Source organism: Ranitomeya variabilis, chromosome 5, assembly GCF_051348905.1.
Source record: "Ranitomeya variabilis isolate aRanVar5 chromosome 5, aRanVar5.hap1, whole genome shotgun sequence".
In the NCBI taxonomy this organism is placed as follows: Eukaryota; Metazoa; Chordata; class Amphibia; order Anura; family Dendrobatidae; genus Ranitomeya; species Ranitomeya variabilis.
Window position 1 is genome coordinate 551,264,127 of NC_135236.1, and position 20,728 is coordinate 551,284,854.

The following is a 20,728-nucleotide window of genomic DNA, read 5'->3' on the forward strand; positions in this document are numbered from 1 at the left end:
ACGCTCCCTCTCCCATCATTCCCCGCTCTGCCTCTGACACTGCAGGTGCGCGATGACGTCATATCATCGCGCACCTGCTGTGTCCCGGGCAGACTGCAGCCGAGCCTGAGATCGGAGCAGGAAGCAACGCTGGCAAGAGGAAAGGTAAGGAGAGTGTTTTTTTGTTTTTTTACTGGACTGTGGGGGCATTCTCGGGGGGGGGGCGAGAGATGCGGGCTGTGCTGTATAGACCACTGTGTGGGCTGTGCTGGATAGACCACTGTGCGGGCTGTGCTGGATAGACCACTGTGCGGGCTGTGCTGGATAGACCACTGTGCGGGCTGTGCTGGATAGACCACTGTGCGGGCTGTGCTGGATAGACCACTGTGCGGGCTGTGCTGGATAGACCACTGTGCGGGCTGTGCTGGATAGACCACTGTGCGGGCTGTGCTGGATAGACCACTGTGCGGGCTGTGCTGGCACCCAACACCATATTGCAGTGCAGGGGATTCCTCCTGCACAGCAACAGTCCGAGGCGTATCTAGGGGAAGGGGGCAGCCGGGGCACGTGAGAGACAGGAAGCAGCTCCAGTCATCACGATGAGACAGCTTCTCAATCTGTTTTTTCCCCCTCATACATCTCATGTACCTCTGAATGAGATCGTATTTAAGAGAAAGCCAAAATAACCCCGGGACAGAAGGCGAGAGCAGGGGGGAGGTGCGGGACAGAGCCGCTTTAGTCAGGAGAAGCTGAGGAGCTGCAGCCGGTTTACATCAGCCACCCCTGTACCAGAGAGGAGATTGTGAGTTGTGTATATGAGCTGGTATCTCTGGTGTGTGTGTGATATCTGTAGTATGTGTGTGATAACTGTAGTATGTGTGTGATATCTGTAGTATGTGTGTGTGTGTGTGATATCTGTAGTGTGTGTTTGATATCTGTAGTGTGTGTGTGATAACTGTAGTATGTGTGTGATATCTGTAATATGATGTGTGTGTGTGTGATATCTGTAGTGTGTGTGTGATATCTGTAGTATGTGTGTATGTGTGATATCTGTAGTGTGTGTGTGATAACTGATGTGTGTGTGTGTGTGTGATATCTGTAGTATGGCAGCGGCAGCGGCGTAACTACCACGGTCACAGCTGCAAGCGGCTCTGGCAGGTCAGGGGGCCATGTGTCCCCTTGAGCCTGTCTCCCTTATGCTTGTGTCCCCATGTGCCAGTCTCCCTTGCCCATTAGTCCCTGTGTGTCCCCATGTGCCTGTCTCCTATGTCCCCTTGTGCTTGTGTCAGTCTCCTTTGTCCCCTTGTGCTTGTGTCAGTCTCCTTCGCCCACTAGTCCCTGTGTGTCAGTCTCCCTTTCCCACTTGTCCCTGTGTGTCCCCTTGTGCTTGTATCCCTTGTGTCAGTCTCTTGCCCACTAGTCCCTGTGTGTCCCCTTGTGCCTGTCTCCCTTGTCCCCTTGTGCTTGTCCCTTGTCCCCGTGTGTCCCCGTGTGCCAGTCTCCCTTGTCCACTAGTCCCCATGTGCCCTTTGTGTCAGTCTCCCTTGCCCACTTGTCCCCATGTGCCCCTTGTGTCAGTCTCCATTGTCCCCTTGTGTCAGTCTCCCTTGCCCACTAGTCCCCTTGTAACCTTCTCCCCTGCCTCCTAGCCCCCATGTGTCCCCTTGTGCCTGTCTTCCTTGCCCACTTGTGCCCTCTCCCCTGCCCCCTAGTCACCATTTGCTCGTGTCTTTCTCACTGCCCCTGTATGGAGGGGCTGCATTATACTATGAGGGGGGCTGCATTGTATTCTATGGGGGTTACATTGAATTTTATGGCGGGGGGGGCCCCATTTGGAAGTTCGCACCGGGGCCCATAACTTTGTAGTTACGCCACTGAGGGTATGGATCACGAACCGTAATCTGGTTCAACTCCCTGAAATCCAAACACGGGCGTAATCCGCCATCTTTCTTCTTCACGAAGAAGAACACTGCTGCCTCCGGCGAGGATGACGGCCTGATGTGCCCTTTGCTCAAGCTTTCAGCAATATAATCTTTTAACGCTTGTCTCTCCGGACCGGAGATGTGAACATCCTTGCTTTAGGCAATTTGGCCCCTGGTTTAAACCTGATAGAACAGTCATAGGGACGATGTGGCGGCAACTCTGAACAACCCTTCTCAGAGAACACATCCACAAAATCCAGAAGTGACTCCGGAACGCTTGAAGTCACCGCAGCCACACATGTGGCCAGGCAATTCTCCTGGCAGAACTCGCTCCACTGAATTATGTCCTGAGTTTTCCAGTCAATTACCGGGTTGTGCATAGACAACCAAGGAAAACCCATAACCACCTGAAAGAAAAAAAACTCTCCACAGAGTCAAATGCAGCAGAATCAGATGGCAAAGAAAACGCCCATGCTTGGGGATCCCCACTTAACAATGAAAACACCAGGCCCACACGCTGAGCCTCATTACCCGAGGAGATTGGGCGCATACGGAAATATAGTTTGCAAGCTTCAGGAAAAGAAACAAATTTACTGCGTTCCCCAGCAAATTTTTCAGGCAAAGAAAATTTAGGCTCAGCAACTCTTTCTGTCGCTCTAGCTTGCACATTAGATACTGCTAGTCCCTGTTGCTGTACTGCCCCCCTCAACTCCGTGACCTGTAGGGACAGTGCCTCCAACTGGCTGGTTATGGAAGTCATGGGATCCATGACAAAACACACAAAAAAAGAACCCCCCTTTTTTTTTTTTTGTTGGGCCGATTATAATGTCACGGGGAGACTAGGTGGGCGAGAGCTAATAACCCGGGCCCCTGCAATTTCCCTCAGACTAGGGAAATGCTGACTGACCCTCTACCTGAAGTTTACACTGATGGTGTGCATGTCCAGGCCTCGAACCTCACCCTGCCTCCTGTTACAACCCTAGGCTGAAAACCTCCACCCTCCACCCGGTGAATGCAATACACCAATACCCACAGTTAGCACAGACAAGGATAAAGGAAAATATACACCACGCCGCAGTCACTCAGGAATACACTATAAATGTGCAGGGCAAAATAAACACAAATATAGGAAGGAGTAACTAAGACAAAGGAAAATACACCACCAGCAACGATTCTCCAACAACCAGCTCTCCACTCCAGACCGCGATAACAACGCAAGACAGAAGCTATAATCGGCGACGCCCAATGATCAGGAAAGCTATTTAAAGGCAATGGGCATGGCCCAGCTTCCAATCCGAGGATCAGGTAAATTAACCCCGGAACAGCTAGACAAAATCTAGAAGACGCCAATGAGCAAATAGTGGTCAAAAGCGGAACTACCGCTGTCTGTCGGACGACCTGGTCTGAACGGCGTCCGACATGACAGTCCTCCGCTGACCAAACCAGTGCTGCCTGTGTACCCCTGTAACCAATTTTAAACTGCATTGAGCCAACTTTTTTAATTTAGGCCTAGTAAGTCTGTCTGCGCCACTCCTACTAATCGTCCTCCGCTGACCAAAACAATGCTGCCTGTGTACCCGTTACCCATTTAGAACTGCATTGAGCCTACTTTTTTATTTTAGGCCTAGTAAGTCTGTCTGCGCCATTCCTAGCAATCGTCCTCCGCTGACCAAACCAGTGCTGCCTGTGTACCCCTGTAACCAATTTTAAACTGCATTGAGCCAACTTTTTTATTTTAGGCCTAGTAAGTCTGTCTGTGCCACTCCTACTAATCGTCCTCCGCTGACCAAAACAATGCTGCCTGTGTACCCGTTACCCATTTTGAACTGCATTGAGCCTACTTTTTTATTTTAGGCCTAGTAAGTCTGTCTGCGCCACTCCTAGCAATCGTCCTCCGCTGACCAAACCAGTGCTGCTTGTGTACCCGTTACCCATTTTAAACTGCATTGAGCCAACTTTTTTATTTTAGGCCTAGTATGTCTGTCTGCGCCACTCCTAGCAATCGTCCTCCGCTGACCAAACCAGTGCTGCCTGTGTACCCTTGTTACCCATTTTAAACTGCATTGAGCCAACTTTTTTATTTTAGGCCTAGTAAGTCTGTCTGCGCCACTCCTACTAATCGTCCTCCGCTGACCAAAACAATGCTGCCTGTGTACCCGTTACCCATTTTGAACTGCATTGAGCCTACTTTTTTATTTTAGGCCTAGTAAGTCTGTCTGCGCCACTCCTAGCAATCGTTCTCCGCTGACCAAACCAGTGCTGCCTGTGTACCCGTTACCCATTTTAAACTGCATTGAGCCAACTTTTTTAATTTAGGCCTACTACATGTGTCTGTCCGCGCCACTCAATATATCTGTCCTTCACTGCACAAAGCAGAGCCTCAATTTGCAGCTGATATCACATATTAAAGTGCATTTGGCTTACTAGTTTGGTTGGGCCTTCTAACAGTGTCTGCCGCTCCTTGGTATTCTCCTGTGTTTTTCTCCTGAGTTTCAATCTTCAGGCTTTCGGCCTATAGGAATTTTAAAACTGCATTTGGCCTACTGGTTTGGTTGGGCCTACTAACGGTGTCTGCCGCTCCTTGCTGTTCTCCTCCACTGAACAAAGCAGTGCTGCCTGTTTACTCCTGTTACCAATTTTGAACTGCATTTAGCCTACTTTATTCTTTGGGCCTATATCTGTGTTTCCTCCTCATCCTTCCCATTGCCCAGCCCCTGCTAGATGAGTCTGCTGGATACTTGACCCAGACCACTACATTCCCCTTGCACTCTACATAGCCAGTATCTGACCCTGCAGAAAGTCTGGTTCCCCTTCCCGCATACTATACCACCTTACACGGGGACAAAGAGGAAGGTGCAGATGAAAGTGCAGGTTCCTTCAACAGGTGGGGGGGGCATACTCGTTGGCGACGTCACTGGCACAGGGCCCCTCATAGTACGCAAAATTGTCTCTGCCGGTGGGAGGCGCCCCCGCCGTCAATCACTACGCCGTACTTTGAGGGGCCCTGTGCCAGTGGCAATGCGAACGAATGTGCCCCCCCGCTTGGTCAGGATCACAGCACTTGCAAAGTTGAAATACTTACCTCTCCCTGCTCCACCGCCGTGACGTAGTCCGCGTTTCCTGGGCCCACAAAAAACTTGAGCCAGCCCTACTCCCCCCACAACTGTTGCCAAATGACCCCCAAATTTTCAATGGCTAACTATTATTATAAGGTAAATTAAGATTGACAAGCTTAAGTAACAAGAATTGATGTTTTTGGCATTAAAATGGGCTCTGTTGGTGTTTTCCTGTCCTCCACTCACTGCCGACTTTGATTCTCCATTGACTTGCATTGGGTTTCGTGTTTCGGTCGGATCTCCGACTTTTCGCAATAATCGGCCGATTTCACCCGACCCGACTTTTTCGCGAAACCCGACTCGATCCTGAAAAAGTAAAAGTCGCTCAACCCTAGTCCCAATGCATTAGGACGGCAGTCAGGCTTCTTAGGTTAAAACTCACTCTCCTGGGGGCCTGGCAGTGGCAGAAACTTATAAACCGCAGCCTGTGACCTCACCAACAGGGCTGGCTTCCACAGTCCCTCCTATCTCTTCAGTCTTAGTAAATTTAACACAAGTTTGTCTAATGCCTATAACTCAGCTACAAAACATGTCATAGTCATAACAAACCCAGCATTTATCTCGTATTAACATTGGCATTCTAATGAGATCAAATATGTCCTATTTGTGATGCATAATTTCAGAGAAATCCCTACTTTTTACCTGATGGAGTTAGAGGTTGCTCCTTACAGGGGTTGATAGATCCGCCAATGGACTATAACAATATGTATTTTTCCTCTTTCTAGCCTCAATGGTTGGCCCAATATCTTACAATAATGGAACAAAGGACTTCATGTTTCTGGAGACTTCTAATCCAGTTATAGCTGGAGAAGAGTTTGTGCCTACCCAAGCGATCGTAAAAATTCTTTTGGGAGGGGCATGAGGGATTTGGGAGCTGAAAGTCAGGAATGCAGCAAGAAGCCATAAAAGCTGTTGCAGAATCACTCCAAGAAGGGGTCTTTAGCCCACAGCATGCTAGCAAGAAAACTAAAACTTATATTATTTCATACAATATTGTGACAAGGGCACTGTGTAATAAGGGACGGTGCATTATATAACAAGAGAAGGCACTGTGTAATAAGGGACAGCGCTGTATTTAACAAGAGAGGGCACTGTGTAATAAGGGCAGATGCTTTAACGAGAGGGCACGGTGTAATAAGGGACAGTGCTGTTTATAGCAAGAGACGACAATATGTAATGAGGGACAGTGCTTTAAATAACAATGGAGGACACTGAATACTAAGGGGTGACAATATACATAATGAGAGGAGACGATGTAATATATATATATAATCTGTAGCTTGGTCGCCATAAAAGGACAGAACAAAACATTCAGCAGCTGATGGGCCTCCCTCTCCTGTGGGGCCCTTGTGTACATGATACAACCCCCTGTGGCTATGTGTCTATGCTACTCCTGCACGCCCATCAGAGGTAGGCTGGCACCGCTGGCACTTGGGAGGCGTGGCTACATGTGGAGTTACCCAATCAGTGCGCAGCACTGCACCTCCTGCCATTATATCAGTGCCGCCGCCGGCGATGCTCCGCTGTTTACTTCTTGGCTGTGTTGGGCGCCGCCTCGTACCGGGCACAGCAGCGAGTATAAGTAATGCGGGGCCCCGGGACGCGCTGCCGTAGGGGGCTTTAGCATGGAGGTGGACGAGGTTATAGTCTTAAGCTGCTCGGATGAGTCGGAAGAAGACTCGCAGCCAGCAGGGAGGCGGCACCGCAGCCTTTCGCCCGCACAGGTGCGTACACGTGAGGGGCTGTGTCGGGGCTGGAGCGGCGGTTGTGGGGCCGCTGGCCGTTATTCCTGGGGGGGGGGCCGTTATTCCTGGGGGGCGCTCTGCTGCTGGGCTGCTGCCCCTCCTTATAGGAAGCGAAAGTGAAACTTCCTGCAGTTCTCAGCATGGAGACCGCCCATCAGTCACTATCTTGGCGAGCATGAATAACACGCGTTATTCGTATACATATACAGCGCCAAGAGGTCTGCTGGTGCTTGTAGTCCTCTAGCTAGTGTTGTCGTGGTGTGGTGCCTAATAGCCTCTTAAAGGGATTCTCCACTTCACTCCACCGTGTATTGCACCCAGGGTGCTGCGTATTGGCCACACTTGGAGCCAGCACTGTATCTTTCTGCTGGGACACGTGACGTCGTATTTGTTGTACTTTATAACAGTACTTGTTTAACTGTACAAGGGAAACAGAGTGGGGTGAAAAGGGGCTACAGTTCTGCCATACATTGTTTCCACTACTTCTCTATTGATTACATTTCTGTTGTGGAGACTGGCATCTCTGCAAGAGAAGTTGGCATGCTGCGCTCCTGAAAGCCGCGCCACGTGTCAGTGTCCGCAGCTGATCTGCATGCACGCATAGTGGACATGGGGTTTCTAGAAAGCCCATCCACTATGCTGTAACGTGTGGCATAAATACGCAGCGTCCTACCTGCTGTAATTCCGGTTAGTTGGCACATCCCCTAACAAAGAGTAATCCTGCTGTTAGCAGCACTTGGGAAGAGATTGTGCTGACGGGATAGTGTAGGATAGGGTGAATTACACATCCTTTATGCTGCAGCCCATCCCAAAACCCCTTCTCAGGGCTAATAATTTGTTTGCCCTTAATCCTGAAATGGTTCTGAGCAGGGAAATATTATACACCATTTTTACTGCTACAGTTGTGCATCAAAATCATAGTCAGACTTGGATGGGTCTCCATATCATTGCTATATTGTGCGTGGATTGTAACCCGTCCATACAAGCAAACTTTCCTGCAATAGTAACACAGCAATTTTTTTTAGCAGTGAAATTTTATACTGCATTTATCGTGCTTTATTTGGGCCTCAGAACAAAAAAACTTGTTTGGTTAGAAATAACATCTCTATTGATACATTTTCTTAAGCTGCGGTATCTGAGGTGGGCCAATTTTCCTGCCATTGTTGTACTGCAACGTTGTCTCAACAGGGATATATCATATGTAATTTAAAATGGGCAAGCGGCATGGTAAGGGACAGGAAAGTGGATGTGATGCAGATGGTGAGCGCAGAGGCCTAGGCTATGGGCAAGGTGAAACTGTGCTTACTGCAACACACACACGCTGTCTTTCTGTCCCACTTTGTAGTGGGACACCAATCTTGAAAGTAGTCGAGTGTGAAAAGGTTGTTGGATGCATATCCGATAATGCTTCCAGTCACTTTGCTAGCACCACCCTGTCTTCCACATTGTCCAGCCTCAGTAGCTGTGATTCTAGACCACATAAATCCTCCCCCTGATCCTTCTTCCTCCCACCATGCTGAGTGCCAGGAGACAAGTAATCCCACACTTAAACACGCCAAAGAGCTGTTCACATTTCCGTTTATAGATTCTGGCCTCTTGCCCTGCCCACTTAAAGCGGGACATGAGATCGCATGTAGCGATGTGCAGATATTTGAGCAGATTCACTTACAAGAAGGTGACTGTGGGGAAAATGCAATTATGGTCATAAGAGGTGGATGATGAGGAGACACAATTGCTAACAAGTAGTGTTATGTCAGGAGGAGGACTGGCGTGTGGACGTTGAAGACTAGGTGGTGGACAATGAAGTCACTGACACAACCTGGGAAGGTGACAAGCAGAGCGAGGGCAGCAGCGTAGTGGGAGGCATCAGCAGCACCACAATAGGCAGGAGGAGGCAGTGGGTTTGCCAGAGACTCAAGGTGGGCAACTGTTCCCTAGAGCACCAATACGGGTGAAGTTGCCAAGGCAACGGTTAGGTGTTCCCGAGTCTGTTGTGGGTTTTTTTTTTTTTTTTTAACAGTCCAATTAACCCAGAAAAGGCCATTTGCAAAATATTCCATGCCAGCATCAGCAGGGGCAAAATAACTGCCAGCCTGACCACCACCACCAGCATGCTCAGGCACATGCAAGCAAAGAGTGTGCCCATTTCTGCAAGTCTGCTACAACTGACCCCACCCTGGCAGTGCTGCAGCAGTGTTTGCAACTTACAGCTTCCCGACTGGTGTGCGATGTCACCAATGCGTTGGAACTCAACATGCATATGTTGCAGAGTTGCTGCGGAAATTTCCGCAGCAATTCTGCAACTCCTGCTGCAGGTATATCGCATGTGGACTTGGCATACGTTTTCCTGCTAAACACTAGCGTTTTAGAAGCGTAATTAGCTTGCAGAATGCAATAAGTTTTCCAAGCAATGCTACAGATCGTTTGGAAAACTGATTGACAGGGGGGTCACGCTTGTCAAACATAATGTTTGACAAGCGTGATCAACTTTTTACTATTGATGCTGCCTATGCAGCATCAATAGTAAAAGATAGTGTTAAAAATAATAAAGAAAATTAAAAATCATGATATTTTCACCTTCTGGCATCCCGCGCAGCTTTCCCGCTCCTCGCGATGCTCCGGTCCCAGTAATGCTTTGCGGCAAGACCCCAGATGTACGGTCTCGAGAGACTGCTACGTCATCACAGGTCATTTTCGCAATGCATTACTAGGACCAGAGCGTCGGGAGGAGCGGGAAAGCTGCGGGGGACGTCGGAAGGTAAGAATATCAAGATTTTTTTTCTTTAATTCTTTTTAACAATTATTTGGTACACAGGGCCTGGAGGAGTCTCCTCTCCTCCACCCTGGGTACCATCCGCACAAGATCCACTTACTGCATGGTGGGCATTCCTGTGTGCGGAATCGCCGCGATTCTGCTCTTTAATGAACATGCTGTGTTTTTTTCCGGAATGCTATTCCACCGTGGAAAAAAACGCAGCGTGTACAAATGCGGAATGCATTCTAAAAATAGGATGCTTAATGTATTCGTTTTTATAGCGAAAAACGTGAAAAAAACGCAAAAATTCCTAAACGTGTGCCCATAGTCTAAATGATTGCTCCTATAGAAGTGGACAGAACTGTGTGACAAATTATACCACTGCCACCATAGAAGTGGACAGATCTGTGTGGGCTCAGTGGTGTAATGCGTGACCCTGCTGTCTACTTTTATGGGAGCAGTGGTGTAATGTGTAGGCATTAGATGAACATCTCTGGGGCATATCATGTATGATGGGGCAAATCACTCAGTGCTGATTGTTCAGTTTGATAGGATGTGATTTTTCCCTTATGTACACAAGTCTCAGCACCCCCAACATTGAGGAGTTGGTAGAGCTTTGTGAGGAGGGGTATGACAGCACAGCCGACAGTTAACATAAAATTACATCACTAAAGTGACCTAAATTATGACAGAATTGTACAAGGTCACTGGAGTAAACTTTTAGGCCAATTTTGTGCTGTAAATTATGACGAGTGTCAGCTGTCCTATGTCATGGTCTCGCCCCTCTCTGCACAGCTCTACCCACTCTTAACATTGGTAGTGCTGAGACTTTTGTACATACGGAAAGAGTAGATTTCCATCTAAACTGAACACTCAGGATATGTGTAACCTTTTTATTATGAAAAGCGATAAAAAGACAAAAAAACTTCCCCACGCAGCCCCCTCAACATACAGCCTTGCTTCACCCCCATGTAGCCCCACAAAAGGACCGTCGCCACTTATTTTTTCAGCCCCCCAAGCATGCATCATCTTCTGCATGCAGCCCCAAAACACGCAGCCCCACACAAGGAACATAGACTCCATTCCTGTAAAATCCCCCCAATAAGCAGCCCTATACAAGTAGCAGCAGCCCCATACAAGTAGCAGCAGCCCCTTCCCTGTGCAAGCCTCCAACATGCAGCCCCCATGTAGTAACTTCATCCATGTTTTTTTTCCCTGAAATGCATGCCCGGAACAGTCACATATGGTCCTATGTATGAAAAGACAAATTCCTCACTCCTATCTCCACACCGCTCCATAGTGCAGCCCCCCAGTCCTCTCTGGCCCACACAACTAGTCTCTTCTCCAGCAGCCTCTGCATAATGCTGCTTCCTTGTGGAGGAGGCCCCACACCCTCCTGGGGAAAACTGGAGGTCGCAGCATAGCTGAGGGTTTAAAAAAACGGCGCCAATCTCCTCCCATAAATGTGACCAGTTGGCGTGCCGTATTTGAGGTAACTGTCACACACCAGCAAATGGTAGCCCTCAGTTGAATAAAAATAAAGTTAAACCAGTGAATTTAATATTAAAAGTAATTTATTATATAATCAATAATTAGTAATACAAAATTAATTAAAAATCACGGCACCTTCCCTTTAAGTGAAAGTGAAAGCAGTCTCCACATGATCACAAGTATGCAATATGAGCAGTTCAGTGACAAGTCACACTGGAATCCTGAGTACTTTACAATTCAGCATGTTACACACACTGCCAAATGATATGAATGTCAAGATGAGCAAAATAAGTAGGGTTTTTTTTCATCATTAAATGTCAGGCTAAAGGAGTTTAATATTTTTCTGTAACTTTCTAAAACGTGTACCATTCTGCTAAAACAATCATGCCAGCAATCCTTCATAGGATTGATTAGTAAATTCCCATACCAACATGTCCTGTTAATGGTAATTTGTTTTCCAGGATGTTATTGACTTGACTGATAATGGCGAAGTATTTGAGTATATGTCAAGCTCAGATGATGACGTCATAGACTTGACCGGCCTTGAAGAAGATGCATCACATGGCTTTCTGCAGAATATCACATCTGATTCTCCATGCAATAGCAGTTCTCTGTCTGAACATGGAGGGTCGGACCCTGGAAGACAAGAGGTCAATAGCTCATCTATGACTAAGTCTTGTAACAGAGAGGGTTGGGACTCTGATAATGAGTCAAGTGCGTGCAGCAGCATGTGCTCCTCCAAAAGTATGAGGAACGGTCTACCCAATGATGACCTTTCTGAATCTATGGATGCAGACCTTCCTTCAACAAGCAGCAAAAACCATGTAACTGTAAATTCTTTGCCTTTACATGACGGTGCAGAAACAAATACCCAAATCCAACAAGTAAAGAGCTCAACGCCTGCTCAATTTGCAGCAGTGTTGGAAGATGCTAGAGAAGCCTCAGACATCGAATCTGACCTGGTCAACAAGTCCCTCTTGCACAATGAAGAAGCCTCGGAAAGCAAATCCGGCCTGGTCAACAAGTCTCTCTTGTACAAACTTCGATACTTCAAGAAGCCTCCAGTTACTCATTTCTTTCCTCATAAGGTAATCACTATTTAATATGGGGTGCAGTATTTTGGCTTGTCGGTGGATTTAAATATTTCTGCTCATGGCATGAACGTTTATTTCTGGTGCTTAGCTTACTATGCCAGCACCAGTTTTTATTTCCATTCAATGACCACAGATAAACATTTTTTGCAACATGTCAAATGGAAATGTTTAACTTTTACACATGAGGTCTTATTTACATACAGCTGGAAAACTTTTGCACTTTGTATCAGTTTTTGTTTTTCATTGCAGAACTTGCAGTCAGCTCGAGTGCCGCTAACTCGTATGAATCTGGTAAACAGCACAATAGAAGAAAGCTTCCACCCGGGCACCTTGTATTTCCTGTCGGAATTTGTATCTGAAGCTCACTACCCCCCTAGAGAAATAGTCGGCCATGTCATCAATTCTATTCTCCTGGGAGCAGAGGAACAAACAGTCCGATGTGAAGCTTATGAAATCCTCATGAAAGTTCAAAGGTCAGTGAAAGAATGGTCAAGGCATTGAGATGTAGTTTCTGAATATGTTCAAAAACCCAAGGTTTTGACAAGATCTGGACCTGAGGTGTAGGGAGGGACTGCTGGGCATGTATTATCACCCCTATACACATTAGGCAACCCATTGACTTTAAACGTCTGAGCCGTTTGTTCTATTCTGCAAGCTCTAGAACTTGGTGTACTTTCCAGAGGTCTCACATTCTTTCCTACAAAATCTCTAGACAACAGAACTTTGTAGTGACATGGAACAATATTTCAGGAGACTTGGACTGAAGGAGTTCTTCCGTCAAAGAGGACTTGGGGCTTCTGGGCAGCCAAACTCAAGTCAGACTAGAGAATACGAAATAGTCTGACTGGACACCTCCTTTTGGACCAATATGTTGACTCATTTAGACATTCTAAATGTTCCTGCCGAAGCTGCTTGCTGGCAGCGATACGCGTGGGATCTTCTCACAACCCGTCTCCAGCCATGCTCTGCCCTACTACTTTTTGGACTTGCACTCCAGCGGTAATTGTCTTTATGCACTGAACAGATCCTGCTTTCCCCAAGGTCTGATCAGTTACACCATGCTTTAGGCTGGTTCTTATGCATTATCATCATTTTTTGTCACACCAGACCTTGTTTCTTTATCTGGAAGACTCCTTAGGTTACATTTGCAGTTCTGCATATGGCTGGGTTTATCCTCTTTGCAGTCCTTCTCTGATTTTGTCAGGGCTATTGCTCCATCTTATACATCAGCACACTTTATGCTCACGGGCATTTTTTTGACATAATTGGGGACGCCCATATCTTGTCATTCTCAGGCTATGATTTAACGTCATTTGGTTGTCATATATTATATGTTGGTTCCATACGTGACTATTGTACGATACGTGATATTTCTATAGTGCTTTGTGTGTTGGTCATAGCATTAGAAGCGTGTGCACCATATTATATTATATATTGCTTTATACAGGCTGTTTGGTAAGAGTGTCGTGCTTTGTTATGTTTTTAATTGATTTTACATTCTGTATCGGTCTTTGCTATTGTAATAAAAATTTATACTATTTTCTGGGTATCATGTAGCAGGTGTGCACATTTATATGCATTGGCTATCTTTTTCTTGGTCTCATTTAGACATTTGGTACAGCCCACGATACTGAATAAAAAAAGCAAAGGAAACAACTAATATCTTGCAGGAGAGAAAGGCGATTCACGGCCTGAAGAACAGGGAGATCACTATTAAGCCTGCTGATAAAGGTGGTGCCATAGTTCTCCTTAATACAACCGACTACATCAGAGGCACACAGACAACTGATGGATATACAGTACTACACCAAACTGGATGACCCAACTCGAAAATATGAGGGAGATGAAGAGTCATCTGTATGAGTACAGACTCCATAAACCTTCTGGACTTAATACTTGAGAATCCAAGGATGGGAACTTTCTATATGCTTCCCAAGATTCATAAGCCAGGCAACCCAGGAAGGCCAATCATCTAAGGGGTGGGGACACTCACTGAAAAAATCTCAGGGTGGGTAGGAAACATCCTCAAGCCGCTGGTAAGGAAGACAGCCAGTTATATACAGGACACTACAGACCTGCTGAATAAGCTATCCATTATAGGTCCCCTCCCAGACTGCACCATCATAGCAACCATGGATGTTGAATCCTTATATACTAACATCCCACATGAAGATGGACTAACTGCCTGCCGAATGTTTCTTGAGGCCAATGGGCCGAGTTTGTAATAACACTTACCAGATTCATCCTCACACACAACTTTCTTTTGGTGAGGAGCTATATCTACAACGCATCGGCACTGCTATGGGAAGTAAAATAGCACCTCAGTATGCCAACCTCTTCATAGCTAAACTGGAAAATTACTTTTTAACGTCCTGCTCCATCAAGCCCTTTGCCTACTTTGTTACATCGATGACCTCTTAATAATCTTGACTCGGTCCCAAAAAGAATTTCTAAATTTCCATCACAAATTCAACAAATTTTATCCTACCATAAACTTAACATTGGACCACTCGAAAACAAAAATCAACTTTCTAGACACCACCGTAAAAGTCCAAAATGGTTCGATCCAAACATCAGTGTATCGTAAACAAATTGGCTGTCCCATATACCTCAGATGGGACAGCTTCCATCCTGAACACATTAAAAAGTCCATTGTCTACAGCCAGGCCCTCGAATAGAACCATATCTGTTCCAGTCCTAAGGACAGAGATGAACACCTAACCCAGCTTAAAATGTCATTTTTAAATCAAGGTTACCATCCCAACTCCATTGATGATCAGATCATTAGGGCCACAAGGATCCCTAGAAATCAAGTAGTTCAATACAGAAAGAGGAAAATCGTGTACCTCTGGTAGTAGCCTACAACCCACAGCTTGAAATACTGAGAAAAACGGCTAAAAGTTCACCATATCCTACACAAGGATGACCAGTTAAAAATGATTCAGACCCTCCTTGCTATGTTGCAGGCAACCTCCTAATTTAAGAAACATCATGATCCGAAGTTCAATGCTCTGATTCACCAAAAGGGACATATCCTTTCAATGGGAGGAGATGCAAAACCTGCATTCATATAGAGATCAACGACAAGATCCAAATCCCCAACACACAGCAGGACTATAAGATCCCCGGGACATACACATGTTCCTCTTCCAATGTGGTGTATTCTATGCAATATATGTCCTGTGGGTGGCCTCTATGTTGGAGAAACAGGACAGACTGAGAAAGGATGAGGTCTCATTGTCATACAATTAGACAAAACAAATTACCTGTAGCCAAACATTTGTGGTCCAGGACACAACATAGACAATGTGAAAGTTGTCATTTTGAAAGGCAATTTCAAATCACAAATATCGCAGGGTCTGGGAATACAAATTCATTACCATCTTTGATTCTGTTCACATAGGACTCAATTTGTCAGAAGGATTTATGGCTCCCTATGAAATCTGAGCAATTTCCTCTAAAAACAATGGAGGCACCACCAGCCCTTTGATCTCACCTGCATATGGGGTCCATAAAACTTTCACACCACTTATCTAATCTTACCTAATTAAGGATTCTCTTTAGGCTGAGTTCACACGTAGCAGAATTGCCGCGGAAATTTCCGCGGCAATTCTGCGCCTCCTGCCGCGGGTATATCGCAAGCAGAATTTGCATGCATATACCCGCAGAAAACTAGCGTTTTGCAAGCATAATTAGCTTGCAGAGTGCTAGCGTTTTCCAAGCGATCTGTAGCATCGCTTGGAAAACTGTTTGACAGGTTGGTCACACTTGTCAAACATAGTGTTTGACAAGTGTGACCAACTTTTTACTATACAGGTCCTTCTCAAAAAATTAGCATATAGTGTTAAATTTCATTATTTACCATAATGTAATGATTACAATAAAACTTTCATATATTATAGATTCATTATCCACCAACTGAAATTTGTCAGGTCTTTTATTGTTTTAATACTGATGATTTTGGCATACAACTCCTGATAACCCAAAAAACCTGTCTCAATAAATTAGCATATCAAGAAAAGGTTCTCTAAATGACCTATTACCCTAATCTTCTGAATCAACTAATTAACTCTAAACACATGCAAAAGATACCTGAGGCTTTTAAAAACTCCCTGCCTGGTTCAAAATACTTAATAAGTAACATTTCCCACATGTCTACTTTACATCAGCACAATTTAGGAACCAAACTTTTTTTTGTTAGGGAGTTAAGGGTTAAAAGTTGACCAGAAATTTCTCATTTTTACAACACCGTTTTTTTTTTTTTTTAGGGACCACATCTCATTTCAAGTCATTTTGAGGGGTCTATATGACAGAAAATACCTAAGTGTGACACCATTCTAAAAATTGCACCCCTCAAGGTGCTCAAAACCACTTTCAAGAAATTTATTAACCCTTCAGGTGTTTCACAGGAATTTTTGGAATGTTTAAATAAAAATTAACATTTAAATCATTTATACACAATTTATTTCAGCTCCAATTTGTTTTATTTTACCAAGGGTAACAGGAGAAAATGGACCCCAAAAGTTGTTGTACAATTTGTCCCGAGTACGCTGATGCCCCATATGTTGGGGTAAACCCCTGTTTGGGCGCACGGGAAAGCTCGGAAGGGAAGGAGCACTGTTTTACTTTTCAATGCAGAATTGGCTGGAATTGAGATCGGACGCCATGTCGCGTTTGGAGAGCCCCTGATGTGCCTAAACAGTGGAAACCCCCCAATTCTAACTGAAACCCTAATCCAAACACACCCCTAACCCTAATCCCAACGGTAACCCTAACCACACCCCTAACCCTGACACACCCCTAACCCTATTCCCAACCCTAATCCCAACCGTAAATGTAATCCAAACCCTAACTTTAGCCCCAACCCTAACTTTAGCTCCAATCCTAGCCCTAACCCTAGCCCTAACCCTAATGGGAAAATGGAAATAAATACCTTTTTTTTAATTTTATTATTTTTCCCTAACTAAGGGGGTGATGAAGGGGGGGTTTGATTTTTATAGCATTTTTTTATAGCGGATTTTTATGATTGGCAGCCGTCACACACTAAGATGCTTTTTATAGCAAAAAAGTTTTTGCGTCTCCACATTTTGAGACCTATAATTTTTCCATATTTTGGTCCACAGTCATGTGAGGTCTTGTTTTTTGCGGAACGAGTTGACGTTTTTATTGGTAACATTTTCAGACACATGACAGTTTTTGATCATTTTTTTATTCCGATTTTTGTGAGGCAGAATGACAAAAAAAAAACAGCTATTCATGAATTTCTTTTGGGGGAGGCGTTTATACCGTTCCACGTTTGGTAAAATTGATAAAGCAGTTTTATTTTTCGGGTCAGTACGATTACAGCAATACCTCATTTATATCATTTTTTTTTTTTATGCTTTGGCGCTTTTATACGATAAAAACTATTTTATAGAATAAATAATTATTTTGGCATCGCTTTATTCTGAGGTCTATAACTTTTTTTATTTTTTCTTTGACGCTTTATGGCGGCTCGTTTTTTGCGGGACAAGATTGTTTTCAGCGGTACCATGGTTATTTATATCCGTCTATTTGATCGCGTGTTATTCCACTTTTTGTTCGTCAGTATGATAATAAAGCGTTGTTTTTTGCCTCGGTTTTTTTTTTCCCTACGGTGTTCACTGAAGGGGTTAACTATATTATAAATTTTTTTTTGTTTGTTACTTTGTTCCAGGGGGGGACATCACAGATCGCTGATCTGACAGTTTGTACAGCACTGTCAGATCACCGATCTGACTTACAGCACTGCAGGCTTACCTAGCGCCTGCTCTGAGCAGGCACTTGGTAAGCCACCTCCCTCCCTGCAGGACCCGGATGCCGCGGCCATCTTGGATCCGGGCACCTGCAGCGAGGAGGAGGTAAGAGACCCTCGCAGCAACGCGATCACATCGCATTGCTCCGGGGGTCTCAGGGAAGCACGCAGGGAGCCCCCTCCCTGCGTGATGCTTCCCTGTACCGCCGGCACACCGCGATCATGTTTGATTGCGGTGTGCCGGGGGTTAATGTGCCGGGGGCGGTCCGTGACCGCTCCTGGCACAGTGCCGGATGTCAGCTGCGATAGTCAGCTGACACTTGTCCGCGCTCCCCCCGTGAGCGCCGCCGATCGCGCTGGACGTACTATCCCGTCGGTGGTCATACGGGCCCACCCCACCTCGAATAGTACGTCCAATGTCAGAAAGGGCTTAACATTAAGTACGTAGGGACGTGCGTTGTATGCAGATGTGTTTGCATGTGGCGGTTTGACGTGTGCGGCGACCGCACGGAAACGTAAAATTTAGTTGGTGCTGCTTGAGGTATTATAAGTTGTGGTTAGATACGCGGAGTATATCATGTGCCTGACTAAGGGTACTGTCTCACAGTGGCACTTTTGTCGCTACGACTGTACGATCCGTGACGTTCCAACGATATCCATACGATCTCGCTGTGTCTGACACGCAGCAGCGATCAGGGACCCTGCTGAGAATCGTACGTCGTAGCAGATCGTTTGGAACTTTATTTCGTCGCTGGATCTCCCGCTGTCATCGTTGGATCGGTGTGTGTGACACCGATCCAACGATGCGTTCGCTTGTAACCAGGGTAAACATCGGGTTACTAAGCGCAGGGCCGCGCTTAGTAACCCGATGTTTACCCTGGTTACCATCGTAAAAGTAAAAAAAACAAACAGTACATACTCACATTCCGGTGTCCGTCAGGTCCCTTGCAGTCTGCTTCCTGCTCTGACTGCCGGACGGAAAGTAAGAGCAGAGCACAGCAGTGACGTCACCGCTGCGCTCTGCTTTCACTTTACGGCGGCACTCAGTCAGAGCGGGAAGCAGACTGCAAGGGACCTGACGGACACCGGAATGTGAGTATGTACGTTTTTTTTTTAATACTTTTACGATGGTAACCAGGGTAAACATCGGGTTACTAAGCGCGGCCCTGCGCTTAGTAATCCGATGTTTACCCTGGTTACCCGGGGCCTTCGGCATCGTTGGTCGCTGGAGAGCTGTCTGTGTGACAGCTCCCCAGCGACCACACAACGACTTTCCAACGATCACGGCCAGGTCGTATCGCTGGTTGTGATCGTTGGAAAGTTGCAGAGTGTGACAGTACCCTAAGTTTTGAGTAACACACGCTAGGATTAGATAGAGCAGGTCTAAGGGTATCATATAATGGGATTAGATAGTAAGCTCAATGGAGTGTATCACAGGATGGGATTAGATATACTCCATCCACTATATTACCACTTGCATAGAAACAGACAGAGCAGGGTTACACATTACACCACTGATTCCATAGAAGTGGACAGGGCAGTATCACACGTTAATTGCCCCTCCCCCATCCTCCAACAAAAAAATATTTATGTAAAGACCATGGAAGAGCATATCTCATAACCTTGCAGCCCTTACAAAGTAATTTTTATCCTATTGATTTCCCATGTAGTGCATGGGGCTCCACATAAATAGATGGATGTCCTATAGATATTAATTTCACAAGCACCCTACATAAAATAAAGTTGCACTTTTTAGTGCCTTTCATTTGGCACTAAAGGGTTTTTAGCCTTGTTTACCCTAATAAATGAAGAAAACTGTGGGTCCCCCTATTATTGCTAACCAGCTATGGTAAAGTAGACAGCTGGGTGGCTGATATTATCAGGCTGGGAAGGTCCCCAGTTATTGGTCCCTTCTCAGCCTAAAAATATCAACCCGCAGCTGCCTCAGAAGTGGTGCGTCACATTAGATGCACCAATTCTGGTGCTTTGTTTGGCTATTTCCGTTTGCCCTGGTGTGGTGGCAATCAGGGTCAAGGTAGTTGGAGTTCTTGTCAGCTGTGAATTGTCAAAAATCACAGCTGCCATCAAACCCTGGGGTTAGTAATGGAGAGGTGTCTATTAGATAACCCTATTACTAATTCAGTTTTGGGGAAAAAATAGGCAGAAAATAAATCTTAATTTGAAAACTCCCTCCCCACACGTTTTCCCTGATTCACCAATTTAGTTTAGAAAAAAAAAAAACCCAGGGAATCTGCCATAGTTCACGAATGGAAATCCTGAAAAACATACAAAAAGAGAGAATGACCAGACACTGTCCCTCATTCTCCAATTTATTAGAAAACAAAGTTCCCATGATGGTCTGACAGTCCTTGACGATCCCTGAATCTGACTTCCAAAGTCTATGGAGCCTCTTTGTAACAACCCTGCCGGCATCACTGCATGGCCTTCCATTCCCCACCTGCCTGTTACATCAACTCACTCACCCAGTGCCATGCTGTGAGATCTGTCTGCTGCCGGCTCCATGCCATGTGCTTCATGGCCGCCTGCTCTGTGTACACTTCCTGGCTGTGTGCATAGGGGGGCGGCGCCAGCCACTCCAGATTCTTATTGAGACTGTGTGCACCTCCCTGGGGTGTTCCTGACCAATAGCCTTGAGGCCTCTGATACTTAAGGCATCCTCACCCATTGGAGGATGCCTGAGCAAACTATTTCTCTCAGTTAGCACTTGCTACTGAGCTGCCAGGTCGTGTCTGTTCCTGTCTCTGAGGGCTGCAACTAGCAGGCCTTCATCTGTGTTCCGTTTGTGTATCCGTATCCCTGTCCGTTCCTGTCTGTACTCTGGTCTATGTCCGT

General features: G+C 45.8%; 1 protein-coding gene across 7 annotated transcripts in view; it reads left to right on the forward strand.

Moving 5' to 3' along the window:
* Window positions 1-6,496: 6,496 nt before the first annotated feature.
* SIMC1 (SUMO interacting motifs containing 1) overlaps window positions 6,497-20,728 on the forward strand; it is a 169,427-nt gene continuing 155,195 nt past the window's right edge. For 5 of the 7 annotated variants that reach the window (XR_013215837.1, XR_013215838.1, XM_077265894.1 and 2 more), the window contains exons 1-3: window positions 6,497-6,741; window positions 11,470-12,096; window positions 12,352-12,575. Coding sequence is in view for 4 of the 7 variants with exons in the window: in XM_077265894.1 (XP_077122009.1) it covers window positions 6,643-6,741; window positions 11,470-12,096; window positions 12,352-12,575 (950 nt within the window). In the remaining 3 variants the exon portion in view is untranslated. The remainder of the gene's footprint in view (window positions 6,742-11,469; window positions 12,097-12,351; window positions 12,576-20,728) is intronic. The other 2 variants (XR_013215839.1, XM_077265897.1) reach the window with 1 other exon arrangement.